The sequence below is a fragment of the Vipera berus genome, assembly GCF_964194415.1.
Source record: "Vipera berus genome assembly, chromosome: 3".
NCBI classification, from domain to species: domain Eukaryota; kingdom Metazoa; phylum Chordata; class Lepidosauria; order Squamata; family Viperidae; genus Vipera; species Vipera berus.
The window spans coordinates 48,182,933-48,207,561 of NC_138204.1; the positions used below are offsets into that span (position 1 = coordinate 48,182,933).

The 24,629-nt window shown below is 41.1% G+C and overlaps 1 protein-coding gene across 4 annotated transcripts in view; it reads left to right on the forward strand.

Moving 5' to 3' along the window:
• TFEB (transcription factor EB) overlaps positions 1-24,629 on the forward strand; it is a 101,352-nt gene that overhangs the window by 52,234 nt on the left and 24,489 nt on the right. For 3 of the 4 annotated variants that reach the window (XM_081322630.1, XM_081322628.1, XM_081322629.1), the window contains exons 3-6: positions 2,979-3,094; positions 16,692-16,936; positions 19,629-19,877; positions 20,539-20,619. In XM_081322630.1, coding sequence (XP_081178756.1) covers positions 16,739-16,936; positions 19,629-19,877; positions 20,539-20,619 — 528 coding nt within the window. In that variant the 5' untranslated portion in view covers positions 2,979-3,094; positions 16,692-16,738. Of the gene's footprint in view, positions 1-2,978; positions 3,095-16,691; positions 16,937-19,270; positions 19,470-19,628; positions 19,878-20,538; positions 20,620-24,629 lie in introns of those variants that run through there. The other variant, XM_081322631.1, reaches the window with a different exon arrangement.

The following is a 24,629-nucleotide window of genomic DNA, read 5'->3' on the forward strand; positions in this document are numbered from 1 at the left end:
GTTCAAAATACCATAGAAAAAGAGAAATCAGAGTATTATATGGTCCCACAGTAACAATTCCGTGATGCTATTTTGCCTCACTTATAGAGGGTGTCAGCACATCTGCCATGGCCAGTGTGAATTTGGTTCAGTGTTGTCCTTATTGCATGGGGCTGGTCAAATCCAGCTGTTTTTTTTAAGTTGCAAACTTGACATTGTGGGGGGGAAATTTCTATTCAATGTTGTTTCCACATACAGTAGTGGCCCAAACTGTGGAAACCTTTTGGGAAAAGTGTACAGTAGAAATTCTACCTTTGGTTAAGTTTCCACCAATTTTTCTTCTAATTTCTTTATAACTATAGCCTTGTTCACTTAATAATACTATTTTACATCGCTTTCTGGGCATCCAGTCAACTCTTTGCACCATTACCTTAATTTTATTATGTTTTACAAGCTCACTAAATGAAAGAATACAAAAACCCCAACCAACTTGATAGCAATCATATAACACAGTGACAAATATCCTCCTCTCAGCTTCAATACATGACATCAATAACTGAATCCTACTGTGATCTGATTGGCTCATTGCCAAAACAAGATGACACCTGATTGGCTCTCTAAACGCTCATGCTCATTGGCTACAATCAGATGAAGGAAAGCTACCTGATATCAACCTAAGCAAGCTGTGCTTCCTTTTTCTGGTTATTTGGCTATAACTTTTCATAGAATAAGTACAGATAATTGAACAAACTTTGTTGCATTACATTCTTGATTAAATTATCTTTCCATTGATATATAATTTTATGGTACTACTCCTCCCAAAAAAGTGGTGTTATTAGCCATCAAACCTCAAAAATACACTTTTCCCAAAAGGTTTCCACAATTTTGGCCACTACTGTATTGTGTATGTGAAAATCGTCTTTTACAAGTACTTTAGCAGTAGAAATAGTTGGATGTCTGAATCTCAACCTCTTTCACTCCAGGCAGGCTACATTGCTCAGTATTAGCAGCTGGAAGTTGTTAATAATCTTTAGGTATTCTTGGAAGAGGCCATTTGTTTGTATTACGTCTGGGGGTGATTTTCAGAATAGGCAGCCAGTATATGGGAGTAGTTCGGATTGTCCCACTAACAATGCTCATTGACTCATGCAAATGTGCATCAGTCCTATTTGTGTACAGGCTATTAAGCCATACTGAGGCACAATACTCTGTTACTGAACAAATCAAGCTGAATGCAGATATCTGTTGTGTGTCCATTGCCAAACCCCAACAAGTCCATTCAATTTGTGCAGGATGTTATTTCTACTTCTCAATTTGGCAGCATACAAATTTAATGAACAAAGACTCAAACAAACTTAGGGAACTTTTGTGAATGCAACAGAAACTTTCAACTGAGATAAAAAAATTAAAATACTTTTATAGGATATGGACAGTGGCTATAATTTCCAAGTAATTCATGTCCTTGTCAGGTTATAAATGAGCCACATTTCTTTTTGTGCTTTAGCAAAGTTGGAAGAAATAAAAAGGGCTTTTTGTTATGCTAATAGAAAAGGGAATTAAAAATGCAAGAGTTAAGCCTGCCTTAAAAAATTTAAACTTCTCAAGATATGATAATGACTGCCAAATGAAAGCAAGACTCTTGAGGTAGTACTGACATCTTCAGTTCTGACATTCTTGTTGTATTCTGATTATGTTCTACTCTGTTTTAGACCTGGGTTGTGGATTGAAATTGCACCTTGGGGATGATTGACATTGGCAAATTCAACTTTCTTATATTGACTTCTGATAACATTTGCCATGACATTTTGTAGAGGCCTATGTGGGTTGAATTTAGGGAACAAGGTCAATATTGTACTCTCTCTGTGTGTGTGTGTGTGTGTAGGGAGAATTTATTTTAAAATGGGCCTGGAATTTTATCTGTTTGAGAACGAAACCACTCAACTCCTTGTTGAAGCCAGATTGGTAGTTCATGATACACCCCTTCTGAACAGATCATTACCAATATGGTTTCAGATCCAATTCAAAATAATGGTTATTTGAAAGGCTGCTTAAATGTACTTGGTCTTTGTCTTAAGATCACATCCAGTCAGTTATGAAAATAAGTTAGTAATATACCCTTTCCTTTTCAGACATAAATATTTTATATAAGTTCCTAAAGCTTGTTTGTTTTCTTCAATAGTACTTGAAAGTTCTGTTTCTGTTTGTTTGAAATGGATTGTTTTGAAATGTGTATAAAACAAATTAATATATTTGAGCTATTTCTATTAGATAAGAAGTAGAAACAAAAAGAAAAAAACAAAGATGATATACTGCATGGATGTTTCTATCTTGTCAGTAGGAATTAAGCTCAACGTGAAGGAATTAAGCTCAACTTGAAGGAATCTTTACTTTTTGTTTTGTTAAACTCAGGAACTGAAGTTTTGAAATTTGAAATGCATTTATGTAAATAAAACCTACCAGCAAATAAATACAGTTGAACAAACAAACATCTGATAGCTCAGAAAAGCTTATCTCCCTTGTTTGATTAGCTTTGATTATGTTGCGAGAAATGAATTTGCAAGTCAGATATTATAGATTCGTGTATCCTGGAATTACCACTGTTATTTTGACATAGGCTTTTAATATGTAGCATAGATAGAATTTTCTCACTGGATTTCCCTAATCACCAAAATCCCCTCGCATCTCTGCTTACATGTCCTATCTATCTCTATGTCTTGTTGCAAAATTTATTGCTTCTTAGAATTCAATGCTGTAATGTAGTATTCATCCATTTTAACTTTTTTTTAATGCTTGGGTCAAGTGCTGCTAACCTTCCACCATTATCATGCTTTTGTAGTTGGAAGAATGAATCTTCCAGTATAAGGATTTCATACTATCCCTATAACATATTAATAAATAATAACATACTATGTAGGTTTTTACACAAGACTTCTGTCTTTAAAAACATACTTCAGTATGGCCAGATGAGTAACTTTGATTTTCTCCCTATATGAATGTAGGAAGCCATATTAAAGAGGGATTTGAAGGAAAGATCACACCATCCCATATGTACCTCCCTAATCCTTGAGGATATCAGAAGAGGCCCTGTTGCAGGTGCCCCTTCCAACTAAAATTGGTGAGTAACTATTAGTTCTAGGGTCTTTCTCTACAGTGAAACCATTGATCTTTGGAGCTAGTGGTTGTCCAGATTTTGGGAGCCCAGACATGATCAAAGAGGGATAATCATTTTCAAGGATTTGAGAAAGAATGATAAAACTTGTCCTTGCTATTACTATTTATTCGCTTGGTCCCATTTTTATCCAATAGTAGAAATCTCAAAGGGATTGCCAAACTCATGTAAGAGCACCAAAATTGTGAAATTTAATATCTATGTACGGTATATATAAATGTGCACACACACATATGCATTAATGTAGTCTCTTTCTTAGGTAAAACTTTCCCAGGGCCATTTTTTTCTTTACACATTTCTGCTTCTGTTGTGATTTACTTTGAAAGAACATAAAAGATAAATTTCACAGCTGTAGAATATTGATAAATTGTAATGTACTGTAAGAGATCTGGTCTCCTGAAAAATTTCCAGAAAATGCAACTGCTATAAAACATAGTAATCTGTAAATTTGTGAGCATGCTAGTTATAAAAGAGTCATACTGGTTATTGGTTCATTTCTGGGGTTAATTTAAAAACATGAGCTTTGCCTTTTAAGGCTTTGGACAGATAGACAGATCTGGACATTGAATGACTGCCTTTTACAAACAAACCTACTTATTAAATAACATCTTAATCAGATATTTGCTCCATTCCTAGCCTGAGGCTAGGAGAAGATATTTGTATATGGCACCAAATTGTGGAATTTCCTTCTTTAACTGTTTTCAGCCCTGGGTTATGAAGTTCTCTTAATATTTAATTGCTTTTAAATGCATATTTATTCATTAAAAAAGAAGTTTATCTTTTTCATCCAGAAAGACTTTCAGAGTGACCTACTTATGCTCTGGAAAACAGAACACAATGAAAAAAGGAAAAGAAATGGGAGAAAAAAATTCAGGAGGTTAGGAACAATAAATTTAGTTACAGATAGTTCTCTACTTACAACAGTTTGTTTAGTGACCATTTGAAGTTACAACAGCACTGAAAAGAGTGACCTATGACCATTTTTCACACTTATGACCATTGCTGCATCCCCAGGGTCATGTGATTTACATTTGGATGCTTGACAACTGATTCACATTTATGACAGTTGCAGAGTCATGTAATCCTATTATTACCTTCTGACAAGCAAAGTCAATGGGGAAGCCAGATTCACTTAACAACCGGGTTACTAATTTAGCCGCTGCAGTAATTCAGTTAACAAATGTGGCAAGAAAAGTCGTAAAATGGGGCAAAACTCATTAACAATTTTGGGCTCAATTGTGGTCATAAGTTGAGGACTACCTGTACTAATATTTCATAAATAAGTCCTAGAGGAGATCAACCCTGACTGCTCTTTAGAAGGCCAGATCCTGAAGCTAAAACTCAAATACTTTGGCCACCTAATGAGAAGGAAGGACTCACTGGAGAAGAGCCTAATGCTGGGAAAGATTGAGGGCAAGAGAAGAAGGGGACGACAGAGAATGAGGTGGCTGGATGGAGTCACTGAAGCAGTAGGCGTGAGCTTAAATGGACTCCAGCAGATGGTAAAGGACAGGAAGGCCTGGAGGAACATTGTCCATAGGGTTGCGATGGGTCGGACACGACTTCGCAACTAACAACAACAAAATAACTATGAGTCTGTTCTTCTTTATAAATCATATGTTAACATATAGTTTTTATTTATAAGGTTATTAAAAATCTTTACTTTGTTAGCTGCTTTGAGATGTAAGCCATATAAATTGTTCATAGATTGCACTGATTGCTACCTTGAAAGCTATAAATCAATGTTTTTCAAACTTGACAACTTTAAGATGTGGGCATACTGGCTGGGGAATTCTGCAAGTTGAAATCCTCATGTCCTAAAGTTGTAAGTTTGAAAAACGCTGCTCCAAATGGTGACTATGGACACTTTATTAAACTATCTCCTCTCTTACTGCTATCTTGCACACTGTGTTCAACATGAGGTTCCGGTTTGGAATCCCAACAACAGGAAGACCACATGGAGAGCCAATGTGATGTGAACACTCTGAAATGTCTTTCCTATGGCCTGTCATTAAGTCTCTTAGTTCTTTAAACAATAAATTGAGGAAATAATGCAGTCTTATGACCAGATACATCATGATTATATTTGTATGGTTTTCTATTTGCTCAAGATATTCCACAAGATCACTTTAAATCTAATTTCCAGCTTTCATTTTAAAGTTGGCAAAAGGCACTTCATAGCTGTTAATATTATGGGGTCCACTCAATGAGAGGAGGATGGTCAAAGAAACATAGGGAGCAGAGTTGGCTCATTTTTCCTTCCCAACCAGTGAAGGGAAAGTCCAAAGCAAAATCTTTGTAGATAATTGTGGTATATAGACATAGAAATATGTTTTCACATTTGTTGATGTAAACTTTATGTAGCTATTTTATATCAGCTACACTGTTAGCTGTTTAGAATTTTGGATGACAAAAAATGGGATAATGCAATCTCATCTCTGTATTGGCATAGCTTGAGGAAGAGCAATGTACAGTACTGTTAAGATTCCTGGCCTGAACCCATGATTAGCTAGTTAATGTATCTTTTCTGTACAGCCCATGTCAGCACATACTGGTCTCATGGACATATTTTTCCTGAGTGAGTTCTTTTCTTAGTTCACCTAAAATAAAATTTACATTTAAAGTTTATTTACCAAAAGGAAGAATGCTTCCACGGTATTTTTTTTGTGAATAAAAGGGGTTGTTTCTCATTCCCTGAAGAACAGAATAAGAGGCTATTGAAAGCAAGTGAATAAACTTGATATAAAAAACATGGAGGCTTTGTCAGGTAAAAGCATTTAGCCAAACCTGTATGATCTCAGAAGTCAAGTGGGATCTGTTTATCACTTGGATGGGGACTACTTCAGAGTTCCAGGGCTATAGGCTACAGTGGCAAGCTGAAAAAACATCCCAGAAGAAGACAGTTGCAAATTATGTCTAAAGAAACTGCATGGAAGCACTGAAATTGTCTTTACTTTCACAATGTACAGACAAAAGTACAAGCTGCTAGAAGTGAATATATCAGTAGAAACAGTGGTGGAATTCAAATATATGAATAACCGGTTTTCTGTGTGGATGCCACTCCTGGAAATCCATTCTGGGCCTGGGCAACAAAAAATTAGCTACCAGTTCTGCCAAACTGGTGCGAACTGGCTGAATCCCACCACTGAGTAGAAAGTAAAATTAATGCAAGCAAGCAACTGAGGCCCTCCTTTGATTGTCCTTCATGCCTCTGTAGTGCACATATTCATTTAGGATTGAAATTCTGGGTGGGGAAGGTCCTTTGTTAAAGAGAGCCTCCATCAGAGATACTTCACCTCTGTGCATGAGTGATATCAAGAAGGCAGACAAAAAGAATAGAGATCCTAAGCCAGGGGTGTCAAACTGCCGGCTCGCGGGCCGAACGCATCACGATGAAACCATGTCCACCTCATTGCCAGCAATGGGGAAAAAGCTCCGATACATCATGTGATGTCACGTGATGTCGTGAGTTTGACATGTCTGTCCTAAGTATACTTATTTAGCAATAGTAATAGCAGTTAAACTCATATACTGCTTCACAGTGCTTTACAGCCCTCATATTGCCCCCAACAATCTCGGGAAGAATGGCAGGCTGAATCAATCTTGAGCTGGTCAGGATCGAACTGCTGGCAGTGAACAGTGAGTTAATCTGGATATATTGCATTCTAACCCCTGTTCCAACAGGGCTCTTTAGGAGTAAGATTCTTTGAACAGAATAAGAGCAGATGGGTTTCCTTGTATTTGGAACTCAACATAAAGGCTCCAGTTAGCTCATTTCTTGTTACATATAAAAGGCTAAAACAGCTCAATATTTAGAATAAATTCCCTAATTTCAATCTCAGTTTACATGGAGTAAGAGGAGACAAAAAGAGGCAAACAATAGTCTACATCACGGGCTAATAATAGCAGTTAATACATACATGATGAATGTTAGAACAAGTGATAACATTGCAATCAGTATGCAAAATAAGTTTTTTTAAAAAAAATTGTAGGAAATCAGTCATTTCTAGCATTTGCCATCAATTTTGGTGTAGATTTTTACTGTAAATCAAGAAATCTGAACTCTCAAAGCAGTACTATATTACCCTTCTCCAACCTGCAAAAAAGTAGGGAAAGCGTCTCTTAGAATTTCCAGCCACCTGCCTTCACTCATAAAGATAAATATTTAGTTGAGTCCAATTCTAGAGATTACTTGCCATTGCCCACTTCTGGGATTTTTTATTTTTATTTTTGCTTCCCAGTCTGGTCTATAACCCTGGGATTTCCTGGGTAATTTCCCATCAAGTGCTATTCAGGCTTAACCTTGCTTTGTTGGGGGTTTTTTTTTTTGGGGGGGGGGAGGGAAAGGAAGGAGATAATCAAAGTCATTAAGAAAACTGTGGCAATTGTGACAGTTTTCACCCATACTGTAATGTTTGGAAATTATGACAGTTGCAGTCCCAACACATCTGGAGGTACCAGAGTAGGGACAGGGCTGTGTACTGACCATTTGGTAAATGGTTGCCTGAATTTGCAAGTAATGAAATATTGAACAGGTAGTGCATTTCCTTACCCAACAGAGAACTTCCATTGAAGATTACAATTGCAAACTTTGATGTTGTAGTCTAAGTGATATTCTTGCAGGGCATCTTTTTATGCAGTGTCAAAAAAGAGGAATTGCATTGCTAATCAAGGAAATATTTTCATACAACTTGTACATGCAAATTTATATGTATAAATACAGATTCAGAAATAGTTACTAATTTTAAAGAAACACCTTACCAAGAAGTGACTGTTCAGGCCAGTGTGAAGACAGCAGTACTAGAAGATGAAGGAACTATATTCTGCTATTGAACAACAACTACAAGCAGGGATTTCTGATCGGTAAATCAATAAATTAGGCAGTCTGTTAGAGCTAAGTAAAAGGGAAAAATCCCAACTAATAGCTGGAGCATGAGCCAAAAAATGAGAAGAATTTGCCTGCAAGAACCTGAAGTTAGAGACCAGGCCTTGCTTCTCCTGAACCTCATGATCCATCATACCCCATGAATATTTATTATATTTACAATTCTAGTGACAAAGCTAATTGTTGTAATTGTTGATGATATTGAAGAATCTTGAATTTTGCTAATAAATGTCATGTTGTCTTGAGTGAATATCTTTTCAATCTCTTTAACAGTTTGTTCTGCTCTGCAATAGTGCTATAGGACTATTTGATGAATTTCGAATAGTATTCTCAGTTTTAGTATTCTTAGTACATTCTTAATGGCCGGCGTCAACTTCCCTCCGCCCAGTACGCTCCCACAGAGAGGGCCTCCTCAGGGTGCCACCGGTCAAGGAATGTCGACTGGTGGCCCCCAGGGGGAGGGCGTTCTCTGTGGGCGCGCCGGATTTATGGAACCATCTTCCGGTCAAGCTCCGGACGGCGCCTGACCTCCGCTCCTTCCGGCGCGATCTCAAAACCTACCTCTTCGAACAAGCTGGCCTGGCCTGATGGGATGGGGTTGGGTTTTATTAATCTGTTTTAATCTATTTTTAATTGTGTGTTAACTTATTTATGGGCATTTGTTTAATCGTTTTTAATTTTTGTATCTTGTTTTTTTAATATGTATTGCCCTGTTCACCGCCCTGAGTCCTTCGGGAGAAGGGCGGTATACAAATAAGATTAATAAATAAATAAATAAATAAATAAATGCATGTTAGAAGTTAGAAGGTTTAACTCTCAGATGCATTCCATTAATTTGTATATACAAATAAGGGTGTCTGTGGTAGTGGGGACAAGGTACCTGGTGGCGGCCATCATACTTAATTTTAATCTTCTCCTTGCAAATATTCCTGCTTCAAAGAATGTGAGTCTTCACCACTACATTCTTCTGGCAATCTTTTTTCCCTTTTCTCCACTGCTTAGTTTGGCTTACCCTTTATTTTGTGTTCCCTCCTTCCCTCTCTGGTAGTTCAGTTTAATTTTTCAAGGCACACTTCAAAAGTGGGCTATTTTTAGTAGATTTTTCTTTTAGAAATCAGGAAGTAATAGATTAAGACCAAAAGCAGCAATTTTGAGACTTTCACATGCCACCATTTTCCCTCACCAAACTGTCAAGCAGTTTGAAAGTAATTGTGATTGTTATCACTTCTGTTGGCTTGAAATACTAAGAACAAGGAACATTTTTTTTTGTCTGGCATCAACAAAAATCCCCATAGTCATACTCTAAACAAAAGGAAAGACAGAATGAAAGAAAGAACCAGTAGCCTGCATCCTGTGCAGGAAAGAAAGGGGAACTGCTAAAACTCTTGTCAGTTTCATCCCTTCTGATACAGTGTGTGCTACTGAGGTGGAGCTCCAAAGTCGTCAAGCAGCATTATATAGGAATGGTTTATAGTAGGACCTGAAGCTGAGGAGCCAGGACAAAGAGTAGGGGAAATAGTTTCCTCCAATGGAGAAAGAGCAACATGTCTCAAAAATGAAAGCCAACTTTGTAGTAGTTTCAAATATTCTGAAGCTGAGCTGGTAATAGGTCAGCTTAGTTCTCCAACACTGTGTTTATAGGAATTAGCTAGAATATGGAAATTCCTCTTGACTTATGTGTTTGGATAAAAACTGCTTGAGGGGCTGGAGAAGTGATTAATAGAGAGATATATTAGGGATGTGCAACATGTTGGATTCCAAAGGAAAAATATACTCTGGACAGAGAGAGGCTGTGTGCATGCAGCTTCTGTCAACAACTCATCCTTTCCTGCGATTATGCTACAGCTGAGGAGGGTTGTCCTCATTCAGCAACCACTATTGGGATTGGCAACTTGGTTGTTAAGCAAAGTGGTCACTAAGTAAAATTGCAACTGTGTTTATGATTTTACTTCTGCTTTCTTTAGCTTTACAGCAGGGGTGTCAAACTGCCGGCCCACGGGCCGGATGTGTCATGGCAAAACCACTCTGACAATGGAAAAAAAGTTGTGATATGTTGCGACACATCACGTGACTCTGCGAGTTTGACACCCCTGCTTTACAGACCTGTGAAGGTTGTAAATGTGAGGATTGATTGCAAAGTTACTTTTTCATCACTGTTGTATCTGGTAACAATTACTAAATGAGGCAGCTGTTAAACAAGGATTACCTGTACTTGCTTTGAAGAATTGTTTATAGGTGCTGCATAAGCATCCCAGAGCTTTCCTCTCTTAGAATCCAAAACACTGCACTGCCTGAAAGCATATTTTATTCACTTTCTCTGGTTTACTTCATTTTTGTTTTAAAATCCTTGTTTCTTATTGTAGGAATCAAGGAAATACTTGTAAAAAACTGCCAAAATTTCCCAATGTAATCTTTCTACCCATGTCAGAATCCCACAGGAATTCACAATGGAACAAGGAGAAATCAAGAGTATTCCTATTCAGAATGTTAACATTTTGTGAAAGAAAGTACAACTGTAGAATAGAATAGAATAGAATAGAATAGAATAGAATAGAATAGAATAGAATAGAATAGAATAGAATAGAATAGAATAGAATAGAATAGAATAGAACAGAGCTGGAAGGGACATTGGAGGTCTTCTAGTCCAGCCCCCTGCTCAAGCAGGAGAACCTATACCATTTCAGACAAGTGATTGTCCAGTCTGTTCTTAAAAACGTCCAGTGATGGAACACCTACGACTTCTGAAGGCAATCTGTTCCACTGGTTAATTGTCCTCACTTTTAGGAAGTTTCTCCTTAATTCCAGGTTGCTTCTCTGTTTGGTCAGTTTCCAACCATTCTTTCTTGTCCTGCCCTCTGGTACTTTGGAGAATAGTTCCATGCCCTCTTCTTTGTGGCAGCCCCTCAAATATTAGAATTACTGCTATCATGTCACCCATTTCTTTTCTTTAGACTAGCCAAACCCAAGTCCTGCAGCCATTCTTCATATGTTTTCATCTCCAGGCCTTTGATCATTTTAGTTGCTCTTCTCTGAACTTTTTCCAAAGTCTCAACATCTTTTTTGTAGTATGGTGACCAAAATTGTTTGCAGTATTCCAAGTGTGGTCTTACTAGGGTTTTATAAAGCGGTACTAATACTTCACGAGATCTTGATTCTATGTCTCTGTTTATGCAACCCAGGATTTTATTAGATTTTTTGGCTGCTGCTGCACACTGCTGGCTTCATAGTCAACTGATCATCCACTAGGACTCCAAGGTCCCTCTCACAGTTACTGTTTTTGAGCCAGGTCTTGCCCAATCTGTATTTGTACCTTTGATTTTTCCTGCCTAAATGTAAAACTTTGCTTTTCTCTACATTAAAATTCACATTTAAATGTTACATTTACACTTCTTAAAGGCCAGTTATAATGATAGTTTCTAGCTATTTTTTTTAATCTATCCGTCTACATTTTGGATGAATCTTAATTTTTTTCTTTTGTTTATTTTGTTTATACTGAACAGAATTCTGAGTTATCATGCATAGACTTCTATTTTCTGTGTTTCTGTTAGTTTATTCATTCATTTATTATATTTAGTTTTTGCCTTTCCTCCAAAAGAAATCCAAGAACGTTTACATGAAAATCTTCACTTTGTCTACACAGTAGCAGACCTGTGGGGTAGTTGGGGTGACTGACCCAAAGTCACTCTGTGACTTCCATGGTTAAGGAGAGATTTGAACTTGGGTCATACCTTAATGGCTGCATCACACTGGTTTTCAGACCTCCTATCCTATCTTCTCTCCCTCCCTGTCCATCCTGTGAGTCAGAGTGAAAGCAGAAGCTGGTGAATATTACAGAGGGTGAAGCCAAGCAGAGCCAGAAGAGCTATTTAAAAGTTATCTTGGTTTTGCAGTTCTCCTTATCTTTTAAGCAGCCCTCTTTGCTGTGATCAAGATCTTGTGATATAAAGGAACTTCCTAAAGTGCAAAACCTGGTAAATTGTTGACCTGTAATATTGGTGATTGTACTTTTTATAACAGGGGTGTCAAACTCAATTTCATTGAGGGCTGCATCAGCATTGTGGTTGCCCTCAGGGGGCCGGGTGGGTATGGCCAGGGTGGGTGTGGCCTACTGGGTGGGCATGGCTAGAGTGCATATGGCCTACTGGGTGGGCGTGGCCAGCTCTACATCATTCGCATCAAGGGTGTCTATGGGGGCCTGGGCAGGAGTGGGACAGATCTGAGGGTCTCTGGCAGGAGGAGGGTCTCTGGGGCAGGGCCAAGGCAGTGGGGGCCGTTCCCTCACTGTTTCCAGGATGGCTTCGTGGGCCGCATGAAACCACTTCGCGGGCCGGATCTGGCCCCCGGGCCTTGTGTTTGACATGTCTGTTTTATAATAAACAACATGAGGTGAGTCATTTAGCCCAATCAGAATAGAGCTGGGAGGGACCTTGGAGGTCTTCTAGTCCAACTCCCTGCTCAAGCAGGAGACCCTATACAATTTGAGACAAGTGGCTGTCCAGTCTCTTCTTAAAAACCTCCAGTGATGAAGCACACACAACTTCTGAAGGCAAGCTGTTTCACGTTCTCAGTGATAGGAGGTTTCTCCTTAATTCCAGGTTGCTTCTCTCCTTGATTAGTTTCCATCCATTGTTTCTTGTCTTGCCTTCTGGTGCTTTGGAAAATAAGTTGACCCCCACTTCTTTGTGGCAGCCTCTCAAATACTGGAACACTGCTATCGTGCCACCCCTGGTCCTTTTCTCTAGAGTAGTCATACCCAGTTCCTGCAACCATTCTTCATATGTTTTAGTCTCCTGGCCTTTGATCATTTTAGTTGCTCTTCTTTGAACTTTTTCCAAGGTCTCAACATATTTTTTGTAATGTAGTGACCAAAACTGGATGCAGTATTCCAGGTGTGGCCTTACTAAGGCTTTATAAAGTGATACTAGTACTTTGCGTGATTTTGATTCTATGCCTCTGTTTATACAACCAAGGATTGTATTAGCTTTTTTGGCTGCTGCCGCACATTCCTTTTCACTACACACCATGGAACAATAAAAGAACAATTATGATTGTAGCAGTGAAAGGAAAATGTATTTTTCCTGAAAATTTACTGGATTGTTAATTCTGATAATTTTAAAGATAATTTAAAGCACTGTTTATTCTGTTAGCAATTAAAGCATTATCCTTTTATGGCTGATAGCTACTTTTGATTCACAATATAGTTTTATAGATTGAAACAAAAATGAATAACAAATTATGAGAATACTCCTGTGAGCAAGAAGCAGAATTCTTACAAGAATGACATTTCCGGTCTGTATATCTCCTACAGAGATTTATTTTATATAAAAAAATGAAGGGAAACAGGTTTTATGTAAATATCTAATGAATACTAGAGTAATCCAGGAAAGTTTAAGTTGCATTAAAAATGAAGGCAAATGATTTTTTTTCATTTCAGTGCAATGAAGTGCACTGCCCTATGGCACTGCTTCATAACTGAACTGGTTACCAGTTGATTTCTGGGTGTAATTCAAGATGGTGGTTAGTAAGCCCTTCATGGCATAGGACTGTTTTAGGGACAGCTTGTTTCCAAATGTTTCTACTTGTCGGATAAGGTTGAGTTGGCATGCTTTGGGTGATTAAACAATGTCATTTATTGGGACCCAGAAATCATGCCTTTTTTTTGATGTGGTGCCCTCTAGAATGACGTTGCCCCAGGAGAGCCATATAATTCCCACCCCAATGACATTCAAGAAACTATTAAAAGCTTGGTTGTTCTCCCAGTCTTGGGATAGGATGGCTGTGGAATCCCTATGGTTTTAATTATTTTGGTTATTGAGCTAACTTTCTGATTGGTTGTGCTTCTAATTTTTTGGTTTTTTCTCTTTTAATTGTAAGCTGCCCAGAGTTGTTAAGGTGGTGGGTAGACTCCAAATCAAATGAAATAAAAAATAAATACGTAATAATAAAATATTCTGAATCTCCTACCAGTTAGAGCCATTCCTGGATTAAATTATGATAAGACAGGAGAAAAAAGCTTTTCTTCCATATCACATAAAATGTTATGCATTCTATCCGGTCTCTCATCTTAGTTGTTTTTTAAGCTGAAGAATTCCCCTCGTAAGCCTTTCCTTATGGGGAGCTACTCTTGCCTTTGATTATTTGTGCAGTCCCTTTTCTCCAGTTATGTACGTTATATATAGCACCATTTTAAGGACAATGATTAATACTGTATACGGTGTAGAATTCAAAGATTGGTTATACTATAAGAGATTATAACATTGGCCATTTTATATCCCTTGAAATTTGTCAACACAAAAGATTGGGCATCCGTGTAGAATCTTTAGATGATCTTGTTCAGGTAGTGTTTAGTCTTTTTACGTGCCTTAATTATTTTGAGAGACATTGTGTTGTAGAAAGAAGTTAATGAAAAAGATCAAAAGGGATTATATAAGTGATGTGGGATAGTTTTCTGAAGTAAAGCACATTTTCTTTTTTTCTTTTTTTTTGCACTATCTGAACAAGGTTGTTCGGCCTGTGAATAAACCCTTTATCCTTTTACATGGTAGTTGCTATGTATTGCCTGTGTTATGACAGCAAGAAGTATGACAGCTTAATCTGCCCTGATAGGGTTTGTAAACTCTTCACACTCTATGACTGAAGAAGGCAGCTTGTGAAAGAGCTGAGGCACTTTAAGGACATCAGCTTCACCAGTGGGGTGTAAACTCTTGGATGCATATTTAGGAATCCAAATAAGCAGCTGCATTCATTCTTAGAAGTGCTGAACAGGTCTCAGAAATCCAAGAGGAAGCTTATTCATTGTAGGAATTTTCTTACTACAAATTATGATTGCCACCGCTAAATCTTAAATCAGACTTCCCTGAGCTGACATTCTCCAAACACTTTCTCAGGCTGGTACAAGTAATGACTGTGGAGTTTGAGAGTAAGGAGGGCTTATAAACTATTACATTAGAGAGCATTGGTAAAGGAAAGGTTGGTGCAAGGCGTATAATGGTTTAGCATAATTAGAAAACTCATGAGACGTATCCTGAATGACAAGAAATCCAACTGCTTACCCAGAATGCTAGAAATTGTCTGAATGCTACATATAGACATTATAGTATAAAAAAGCATGAGAAAGAGCAGTTTCTATCTCAAACACCATCTCTCCTGTGAACTTGCTAAACCATTAAGTCTCATCCTCTATTACTCATCTATCATATGACCATAATAATCTAGATTCTAGACTTTTTAAATGTTAAATTTAACTCTGAAGTATTCTACTTTCATAGGCAAACACTGACTGCAATATGAAAAAAATTATTAGGGAGAAGATAATCAGCAACTTGTTCTCTGTCATCTCCCTTTCTGGACTTTTTAAAAAAGAATTTCCAAATATATCATCTTATTCTTTTTTCATGGGCCTCTTGAGTTCCATTTATATCACATGCTAGAGTTTTTGGTCACCTGCCCAAAGATGATACAGGAAAAAAAATAGTTGGGATTTTTTATTCACTTCATGAATATATTACTATAGAGGGAAGTAAGATTGTTACTTAACTTTGATCTGAAATTCTTTTTCCCCCTTCATCTTAAAGTAATTAATGAGGGTTATAGTTTTGGGGGGATTAGCCCCAGAGAACCAAGTTCACTCTCAGTCAGAGAAACTCCTTGGGTGCCTGGGCTACTCACTCTCTTCAAGCCCAGCCTACCTCACAAGCTTATTGTTTTGAGGAAAAAAAATTGAAGGAAGTGCTATATATACTGTGAACTCCTTGACAAAAAGCAAATATAAATGTAACAAGTATAATTTCTTACAAGAGGAACAAAGATAGTGGTGGGATTCAAATATCTGAACAACCGGTTCTAGGTCTGGGCAAGAAAAAATTAGCTACCAGTTCTGCTGAAGTAGTGTGAACTGGCTGAATCCCACCACTGAACAAAGTTAATAGTAAATGAAAAGCATGTGTAATTTTAAAAGCAATTTTTTTGCAAGTTATGCTGTCATAAAATGGGACCAGTTTTTGGAAGAGAAATTTATTCGAAGCTGCTTGTGGAATCATTTTTGCACCAGCATTTGCACATTTTAGATTTTTATGAAGCTGCTTGTAAATTGAAAAGTACACACAGAAATACGTACATGTTGCTTATGCACAAAACCTCCCATTAATATTAATGAACAATCACTTGCTTAAAGACTACAAGCTTGAAAATGAATGCAAAAAACATATGATCGAGCATATGCACATATTTTTGTGTTTATTACTGTTTTGCCTTTTTCTCCTTAATATTGAAAACAGATACAACAAAGGCTCAGGAAAGTGAGAAGAGGAACAAAAGTGTTGTTATGTTTTAACATTTGGGAAATATTAGTGAAAACAAATTGTAATTTGTTGTGGATAGTTGATATCAATTTCAAAAGCAATAGCTTACTTCAGCTTGCTAATTGAGAGTTCTGTGAATTGGAGATCTAACACATCCACAGCTGGGAAGGCTGAATTAGATGTAAAAAAAAAAGATAGGTAAAATAACAGATTGTAAGTCCTCTATTCTACTAGATTGATTATAGAAGATTCTTAATGTTGAGAGACTCGCTGCTCTTAGATCAGTTTTAATGACTTGTGCAAGTGATTGAAAGCTAGCATTTAATGCTGAGTCTCAACCCTTCTATTTTCTTTTTAGGGCTTTAGGTATTCCTAACAAGCGTTGACACATCCCAAATATCAGCCATGGCATCTCGCATTGGTTTACGGATGCAGCTTATGCGAGAGCAAGTACAACAAGAGGAACAACGGGAGCGCATGCAGCAGCAGTCAGTGATGCATTACATGCAGCAACAGCAACAAATGCCAATGGCTCCAACCCCAGCCATCAACACACCAGTTCATTTCCAATCACCACCACCTGTGCCAGGAGAAGTCTTAAAGGTATAGTCGCATGAATAATACTTTGGTCATGGAGAACGATAGAGGCAAATAGAATATCAGTTAAAACTGTTATGTTGCAAGAAATGAATGGCTTGCTGGCTTGCTTGTTTATTATTTATTTATTTATTAAAATTATTTATTTTATTTATTTATTTTAATTCCATTTATATCCCGCCCTTCTCCGAAGACTCAGGGCGGCTTACAATTTAAGCACAAACCAATGTGCTTAGCAATAGCCTTCATTCTATGTATATGCCTGCTTATTAGGGCTTTCCCCCCCCCAAGCGGCATTATTACAAAGTCAGCTTATTGCCCCAACAGTCTGGGTCCTCATTTTACCTACCTCGGAAGGATGGAAGGCTGAGTCAACCTTGAGCCTGGTGGGATGCGAACCTGCACTAATTGCAGGCAGCTGGTGTTACGTAAGGAGGCATTAGCCCACTGCTCCACCAAGGCTCTTTTATATGCCTCTCCTCTCCTCCTCCACCAAGGCTCTTTTATATGCCTCTCCTCTCACTATCAAGTGAGTCTTGGCAGCTTACCAAAATATCCGATATATCAGTTGGAAAAATACATTGAAAACAACAAGTCCTTTCATTTGAATTAAGCATTTGTGAGGACCCAGATTGTTGGGGGCAATAAGCTGACTTGTAATAATGCTGCTTGGGGTGTGTTTGAAAGCCCTAATAAGCAGGCATATACATAGAATGAAGGCTACTGCTAAGCTTGTAAGCAGCCCTGAGTCTTCGGAGAAGGGCGGGATATAAATGGAATTAAAATAAATAAATAAAATAAATAAATAAATTTGTGTATGTTTAAATGGGGAAAGGGGGAGAGAATCTATGCAGAATTTTTCTTTCAAATGGTTTTAATTAGGTATTCAAAACACAAGTGATTAGCTGCAAATTGGCTATATATTTTTCAATTGAGTTATTGGATTCCTGTAGTTTTTCTTTAATCATCCTACAAATTTTATCCTTTGCTATATTTTGTAAAGTTTGAAGTGGTTTCATCATTACAAGGCAATTTATTATCAATTTTCTATGTACAATTGACTTTATTTAGTGCTGGGATGATGTAGTCCAATAATTTTTGTGTGTGTCATGAGATTTATCCTTCAAAAGTGGGTGAATTCCTTTAGTTTAGTTTGGCTTCTTATACAGGTAGCACTTGACTTATGACTGTAATTCAAGGCCCAATTATAGTCATAAGTCATTGCAGTTATCGTCCAGACTAAATTGTGACTGATTTAGAGTTATAATCATTTTTACAGCAGTTGTTTAGCAAACACTGTGGCTGTTAAATGAATCCATTTTCCCCAACGGGTATTTTTTAATTGGAAACTAGACACAAAGAGTTGCTAATCGTGGTCACATTATTGAAGGATGTTGCAAACGCCCATAAAAATAAGCTGGTTGCCAAGCACCCAAAATGCAATCTTGTGACCAGGGGTATGCGGCCATCATCATTCCGAAAATGGGTTGTAAGTAGCTTTTGGGGAGGTCCATTGTAACTTCAAATGGTTGTTAAGTGACTGATCATAAGTCAAAGACTACCTGTAAGTATTAAATTTCTTTTTTTTGACTGTGCCTTAAAAAAATAACAATCCATCCATTTTCCTTCTCATAGAATCATAGGGCTGGAAGGGGCTTCAGAGGTCTTCTAGTCCAACCCCTGCCCATGTCAGGAGTCTTAGTCCATCCTGGACAAATGGTTTTTCAATCTTTGAATATGAATTCATGATAGAATGGTATTTCCAGGGGGATTTTGAATCCAATTAGATTGCAAAGAATGACAAATCATTGTTTAATATGGCAAGGTTTACTTCTGTGGGCAGGATTTTTGTTCTTTCTGACCCTGGAATGTATTTGGTTGTTTAGGGTGGGATATCAGGGGTCTTATAGCAATATATAAGCAATAAAGGTCTCTGACTTCTGGCAATCTGCAATCTATATATGATATATGATATGAAAAATCAAGGTAAGGAGAAATGAGGCCGAGTGCAATTTTAACAGCTTTAAAAGTGACTCATACCCAATTAGAGGCTTATTAGAGGATGATAACAAAGATTTGTGACATTCATTTATATAGCTGGGCTCACAATTATTCATGCCTCAATTACCTCCCAATAGAATTACTGCAATATACTCTACATGGGGCTGCCCTTGAAGAGCATTTGGAAGCTTCAGTTGGTATAAAATGTGACAATGTGTGCAGTTATGAATGCTGGTTGTTCAGCACATGTGACACCTCTGCTTTGTGTGCTGCATTGCCTACCAGCATGCTTCCAGGTGCAATTCAAGGTGCTGATGGTTACCCTAAAAACTCTTCATGATTTGGGAATAGACTATTTATGGGGCCATGTCTTCCCAAAGATGCCTATCCATACTGTTAGATCCAACAAGAGAGACATATCCTGGGACTCATGTGTGAGAGAGTGACTTTTTGTGTCATAGCACCTGCCCTGGAACCACTCCACTCCACTCCAGAAATCAAATTTTTGAAGACAGTGAAAATCTGGCACTTCCATCAGGTCTGGGGCCCTGATATTATGGATAGCTCATTTTGTGGAGTTTGTGTGTGTGTGTGTGTGTGTGTGTGAACCCAGCCTATTTCTTTCTGAAGACGTATATATTTGAAAGTTATGTTTAACTTTACGTGATAGCTCTTCTATTTCTCCAATAATTTTTAGGTTCAGTCCTTCTTAGAAAATCCTACCACATACCATCTGCAAAGGTCACGAGACAAGAAGGTCCAAGAATATCTGTCTGAAACTTATGGGAACAAGTTTGCACCGCTACTTGGTGCTCCTTCTCCCAAGCCTCCTCCTTCAGCCTCCCCTGGCGTGAGATCATGTCATGTCATGTCCTCTTCTGCAGGCAACAGCACTCCGAACAGTCCAATGGCAATGCTTAATATCAGCTCCAATCCAGAGAGAGAGGTTTGTAAGTTCCTTGGGAACACAGGAATTGTTGGAGAGGCTGGGATAAACTGTGGTTAGGAAGTACTCAACTCCTGTAATCTGAAGTGGAAAATTCCAGCTGTAATTGAACTACATGATTCTCTGATTATGTAACATAGGGATGGGGGTGGGCGCTACACAATGAAAGGTAATGTTTTGCATCACACTTCTGTTGCAGAAAACTATCAGAGAGAACTTGGAGTTTGGGTGATTCAGCTGAAGGCTTAGTCCAGGGGTCTTCAAACTTGGCCCTTTTATGACTTGTGGACTTCAACTCCCAAAATTCCTCAGCCAGCGTGCCTGGCTGAGGAATTCTGGGAGTTGAAGTCCACAAATCATAAAAGGGCCAAGTTTGAAGACCCCTGGCTTAGTCAGCTAAAGTTGCTCAAACAACAACAAATCTACTCTGATTTGGACCCTGACTTAGCAAGTCCATCAGAGATGCCTGGGGTCTGTTCTTATGGGGTGAGCAGCCCTGAGTCAGTTGGAATCAAGTGTCATCTCTTCAAATCAATCATTCAATCAATCAATAAGTCAAACTTACATTTCCCATATCTGTGAATTTATATAAATTTTTGAAACCCCCCCAAAATGCATTAAATAAAATCTATATCTGATAGCCTTTTTGTCCCTATTTTAGATAGATGATGTCATTGAAGATATTATGCAGCTGACAACCACTGTGGGGTGTCTTAATCCAGAAATTCATATGCCCAATACTGTGAGTATACTTTTTTTTTAAAAAAAATAGAACTTCTAGCTTCTAGGCAAGGAAGTGGTCATGGGAGAAGGAATAAAACAACTGAAATAAAGTGGTTGCATCTATCCTTCCTTTCTTTCCAAATAATTAATTTGGAATCACTGTTTTGTAGGAGACCAATAGTAATATTTAGCAAACATTTTAAAATAGTAAAACTTATTTTTGTATGGTGAGATCTAACATTGTTAAATGACTCATATACAGTATAAATATTTGAGCCACCTGCATATAATGAATGGGAGGTCCATGGCTGGGAAGACTGGTGAAGTGCTAAAAGCCACAGGATATTCCTGTAGGGAATCAGGCCCTCTGTTGGCTGATACTTTCTTATCCTCTACTTTCTGTGTTAAAAAAAGAGCCTTGGTGGAGCAGTGGGCTAATGCCTCCTTAAGTAACACCAGCTGCCTGCAATTAGTGCAGGTTCGAGTCCCACCAGGCTCAAGGTTGACTCAGCCTTCCATCCTTCCGAGGTAGGTAAAATGAGGACCCAGATTGTTGGGGGCAATTAAGCTGACTTTGTAATAATGCCGGTTGGGGGTGTGTGTGAAAGCCCTAATAAGCAGGCTGTCACGACGTCCTCTGCCAGGAAACAAAAGCACTCCAAAAGGAACGGGTGACCAGGTTTATTTCTTCCACAAAGCAAACCGCGGTAAAGTCAGCGTTGAGGCACCTAGCCTCAACGCTCTTTTATCATGTTACCACACCCTAACCCCACCCCTTCAAAGCAAACCGGCATCCGCCTGCCTCCCCATAAAGACCCCACCCATCACCGTGCATAGCCACCACCCACCGTGTGCACTGCTGCAGCCTGTCAAGCCCCCTCCCAGGTAAGTTTTGTCCTTCCGCTCCCTCGCGTGCCCCAGTCCGTGCTGGCGTTGCGGACGTTAAGCTCCCCCCAAGTCCAGTAACAGAGCGTGGCAAAACAGGCACAGCCACACACCCCTCCACAGTTAGCTGGGGCGTGTCCAACTGCTGGGGCGAGTCCAACTGTTCGCTGGGTGCAGCCCGTTGCCGCCCGGGCGCCATCCGCAGTCCAGGGTCCAGCCGCCGAGTAGCAAACGTTGGCGCCGGACCGGTGGGCGCCCGGCGTCGTCCCCGGTGATGAGGCGAGCACGCGCCCGCCGACCGTCCGGGGGCGGGCGCGCCAAACTCCTGAGCGCCGGGCAGCTGCTCGGCGGGATTGCGGCAGCGCGCTCCGCGAAGCCCGGGCGAAGCCACGCCCTCCAAGCAAGCGTCTGAGGTTCGGGAAAGGTGCTGCCCGGGCGCGCCGATCAGCTGGGGACTGGCCAGCTGCCCGGCGGAGCTGCGGCGGCTCGCTGCGGCAGAAGTCAAGGCCACGCCCTCCAGGGTTCGTGGAAGGTGCTGCTCGGGCGCGCCGATCAGCTGGGGACCGGCCAGCTGCTCGGCGGGGCTGCGGCGGCTCGATGCGGCGGAGGACGAGGCCACGCCTTCCAGAGAAGGAGGGAGGTGCCGCTCGGGCGCGCCGATCAGCTGGGGACAGGCCGGCTGCTCGGCGGGGCTGCGGCTGCGGCGGCACGGGCATTGTCGAGGCCCGAGCGGACGGGAGGCCGGCGGGGCTCGACAGTCGGCTCCCCCTACCATCTGCCCTCCTGCAAAAGAAGAACGACAAGATAGACCTCCACGAAGACAAGCCGCTGAGTCCCCAGTGCTACCCCCCGGTTTGGAGGGATGTGTACGGTGAAAAGCCGTGACCAAACGTTCTGCTTGAACATCCCCTTTCCTCACCCATGAAGCCTCGGCCAAAGGGTATCCTTTCCACATCACGAGATACTGTACCTGCCCCCTCCGTACCCGGGAATCTAAGATTGCCTGTAGTTCGTACCGGTCCCCGTGCACAGGCCCCGGAGCGTTCTCACCCGCCTTCTCTGTTATTCCCCTAGCGGGCTTTAGTAGGCTACTATGGAAGACTGGGTGGATTTTCCCTAGGAACTTTGGCAACCGTAAACGGACGGTCACGGGGTTGATCACTTGAATCACTTGGAAAGGGCCAAGGAACTTGGGGCCTAGCTTCCTGCTCGGTACCCGTAAGTTCAAATATTTGGTTGACAGATACACCCACTCCCCGACCTTAGGGGTGTCGAAGGGCTCCCTTTTCCTGTCTGCCTGCTCCTTCACCCGTGCCTGGGCTTTCACCATCGCCTCCCTAGCGGTTTTCCAGGCGGCCCCTAATTGGTGCATCCACTCCCCAGGCCCGGTGGGTGTCGCCGATCCCTGTCCACACTCCGGGACAGGGACGAAATCATACCCCGCCACCACCTGGAATGGTGTCAAACCCGTGCTGCTATGCACGGCGTTATTGTGGGCAACTTCAGCAAATACCAGGAGGTCTGCCCAGTCTGTTTGCTGATACGACACATAACTCCTGAGGAACCTTTCCACCGTAGCGTTGGCCCTTTCAGCGGCCCCGTTAGTGCTTGGGTGGTAACCGGAGCTGAGGCCTTGGGTAGAGCCGATGTGTCGTAGAAACTCCCGCCAAAACTGTGCTGTAAACTGGACCCCGCGGTCCGAAATAATCCGTCGAGGGACCCCGTGCAGCCGAAAGATATGGGTCAGAAACAGTCGTGCCAGCCGTTTGGCGGACGGCAGCCCCTTGCAGGGAACGAAGTGCACCTGTCTGGAAAAAAGGTCGATGACTGTCCAGATTACCGTGTAACCCCTGCTTTCGGGCAATCCGACGATGAAGTCCATGGCAATGTCTTGCCATGGGCGCACAGGGTCCGAAACTGTCTGTAGCAAACCTAACGGCTTCCCGACACGGGGTTTTACTGTGGCGCACACGTGACAGGCCCGGACGTGGTGTTCCACGTCCGCCTTCATGCACGGCCACCAAAATTGACGGCGTGCCAAGTGTAAAGTTTTCAGGAAGCCGAAGTGCCCAGCTTGCCTGGCATCGTGACATCGGCGCAGAATAGCAGGGCGTAGTGCCTGAGGCACATACAGTTTATCCCCGTGCCAGGCCAAGCCGTCGTGCATAGTTAGTAGACCGGGATGCTCCTTCAGCCAAGTGTCTGTAGCTAAGGCCTCGTCCATGGCACGGGTCAAATCGTCCCCCACGCTGCAGATTGTCTGGGTCACACTCGGGGATGCACTAGGCGGGATGAGCTCTTGTACAACTGCTTCTCGTTTGGTGTCGTATTGCGGCAGCCGTGAGAGTGCATCAGCAAGAAAGTTCCGCCCTCCCGGTACATACTTCAGGGCAAAATTAAATCGCCGGAAAAAGAGAGCCCATCTGACGTGCTTGGGCGCCAGTTTCCTCGGGGATTGCAGGACCTCCAAGTTTTTGTGGTCTGTCCAGACCTCAAAGGGATGGACCGCCCCCTCCAGTAAATGTCGCCACGTCTCCAAGGCCGCGCGCACGGCGAACGCCTCCTTCTCCCAGATCGCCCATGAGCGTTCCGTCGACGACAGTTTTTTGGAGGAGTAGGCACATGGTTGCAGCACGCCCTCCGTATTCCGCTGCAACAGCACAGCCCCTACCGCGACATCACTGGCGTCAACTTGGACCACATACGGACGGTCGGGATCGGGATGTACCAACACCGGCTCCTTAGCAAACAGGGCCTTCAAAGTCTCGAATGCCCGTTGACACGTGGTGGTCCATGCCAGCTTCAACCCTGGACGTGGTTTCTCCCCGGACTGTCGCGTCCGCAACAGGTCCGTCAGCGGTAGGGCTGTTGCTGCAAAACCTGGGATGAACTGGCGGTAAAAGTTCGCGAACCCCAAGAAACTCTGCAGCTGTCGCCGCGTCCGCGGCGCCTGCCATTGCAGGACGGCTTCCACTTTGCGAGGGTCCATCTCTATACCGCTCGCAGACACCCAATATCCCAGATAATCCAGCCTCGTCTTGTGGAACTCGCATTTAGTGAGCTTCACATAGAGACGGGCAGCCAGCAGCTTCCGTAGCACCTGGCGCACGAGGGCGATATGCTCCTCCATAGTCTTAGTATATA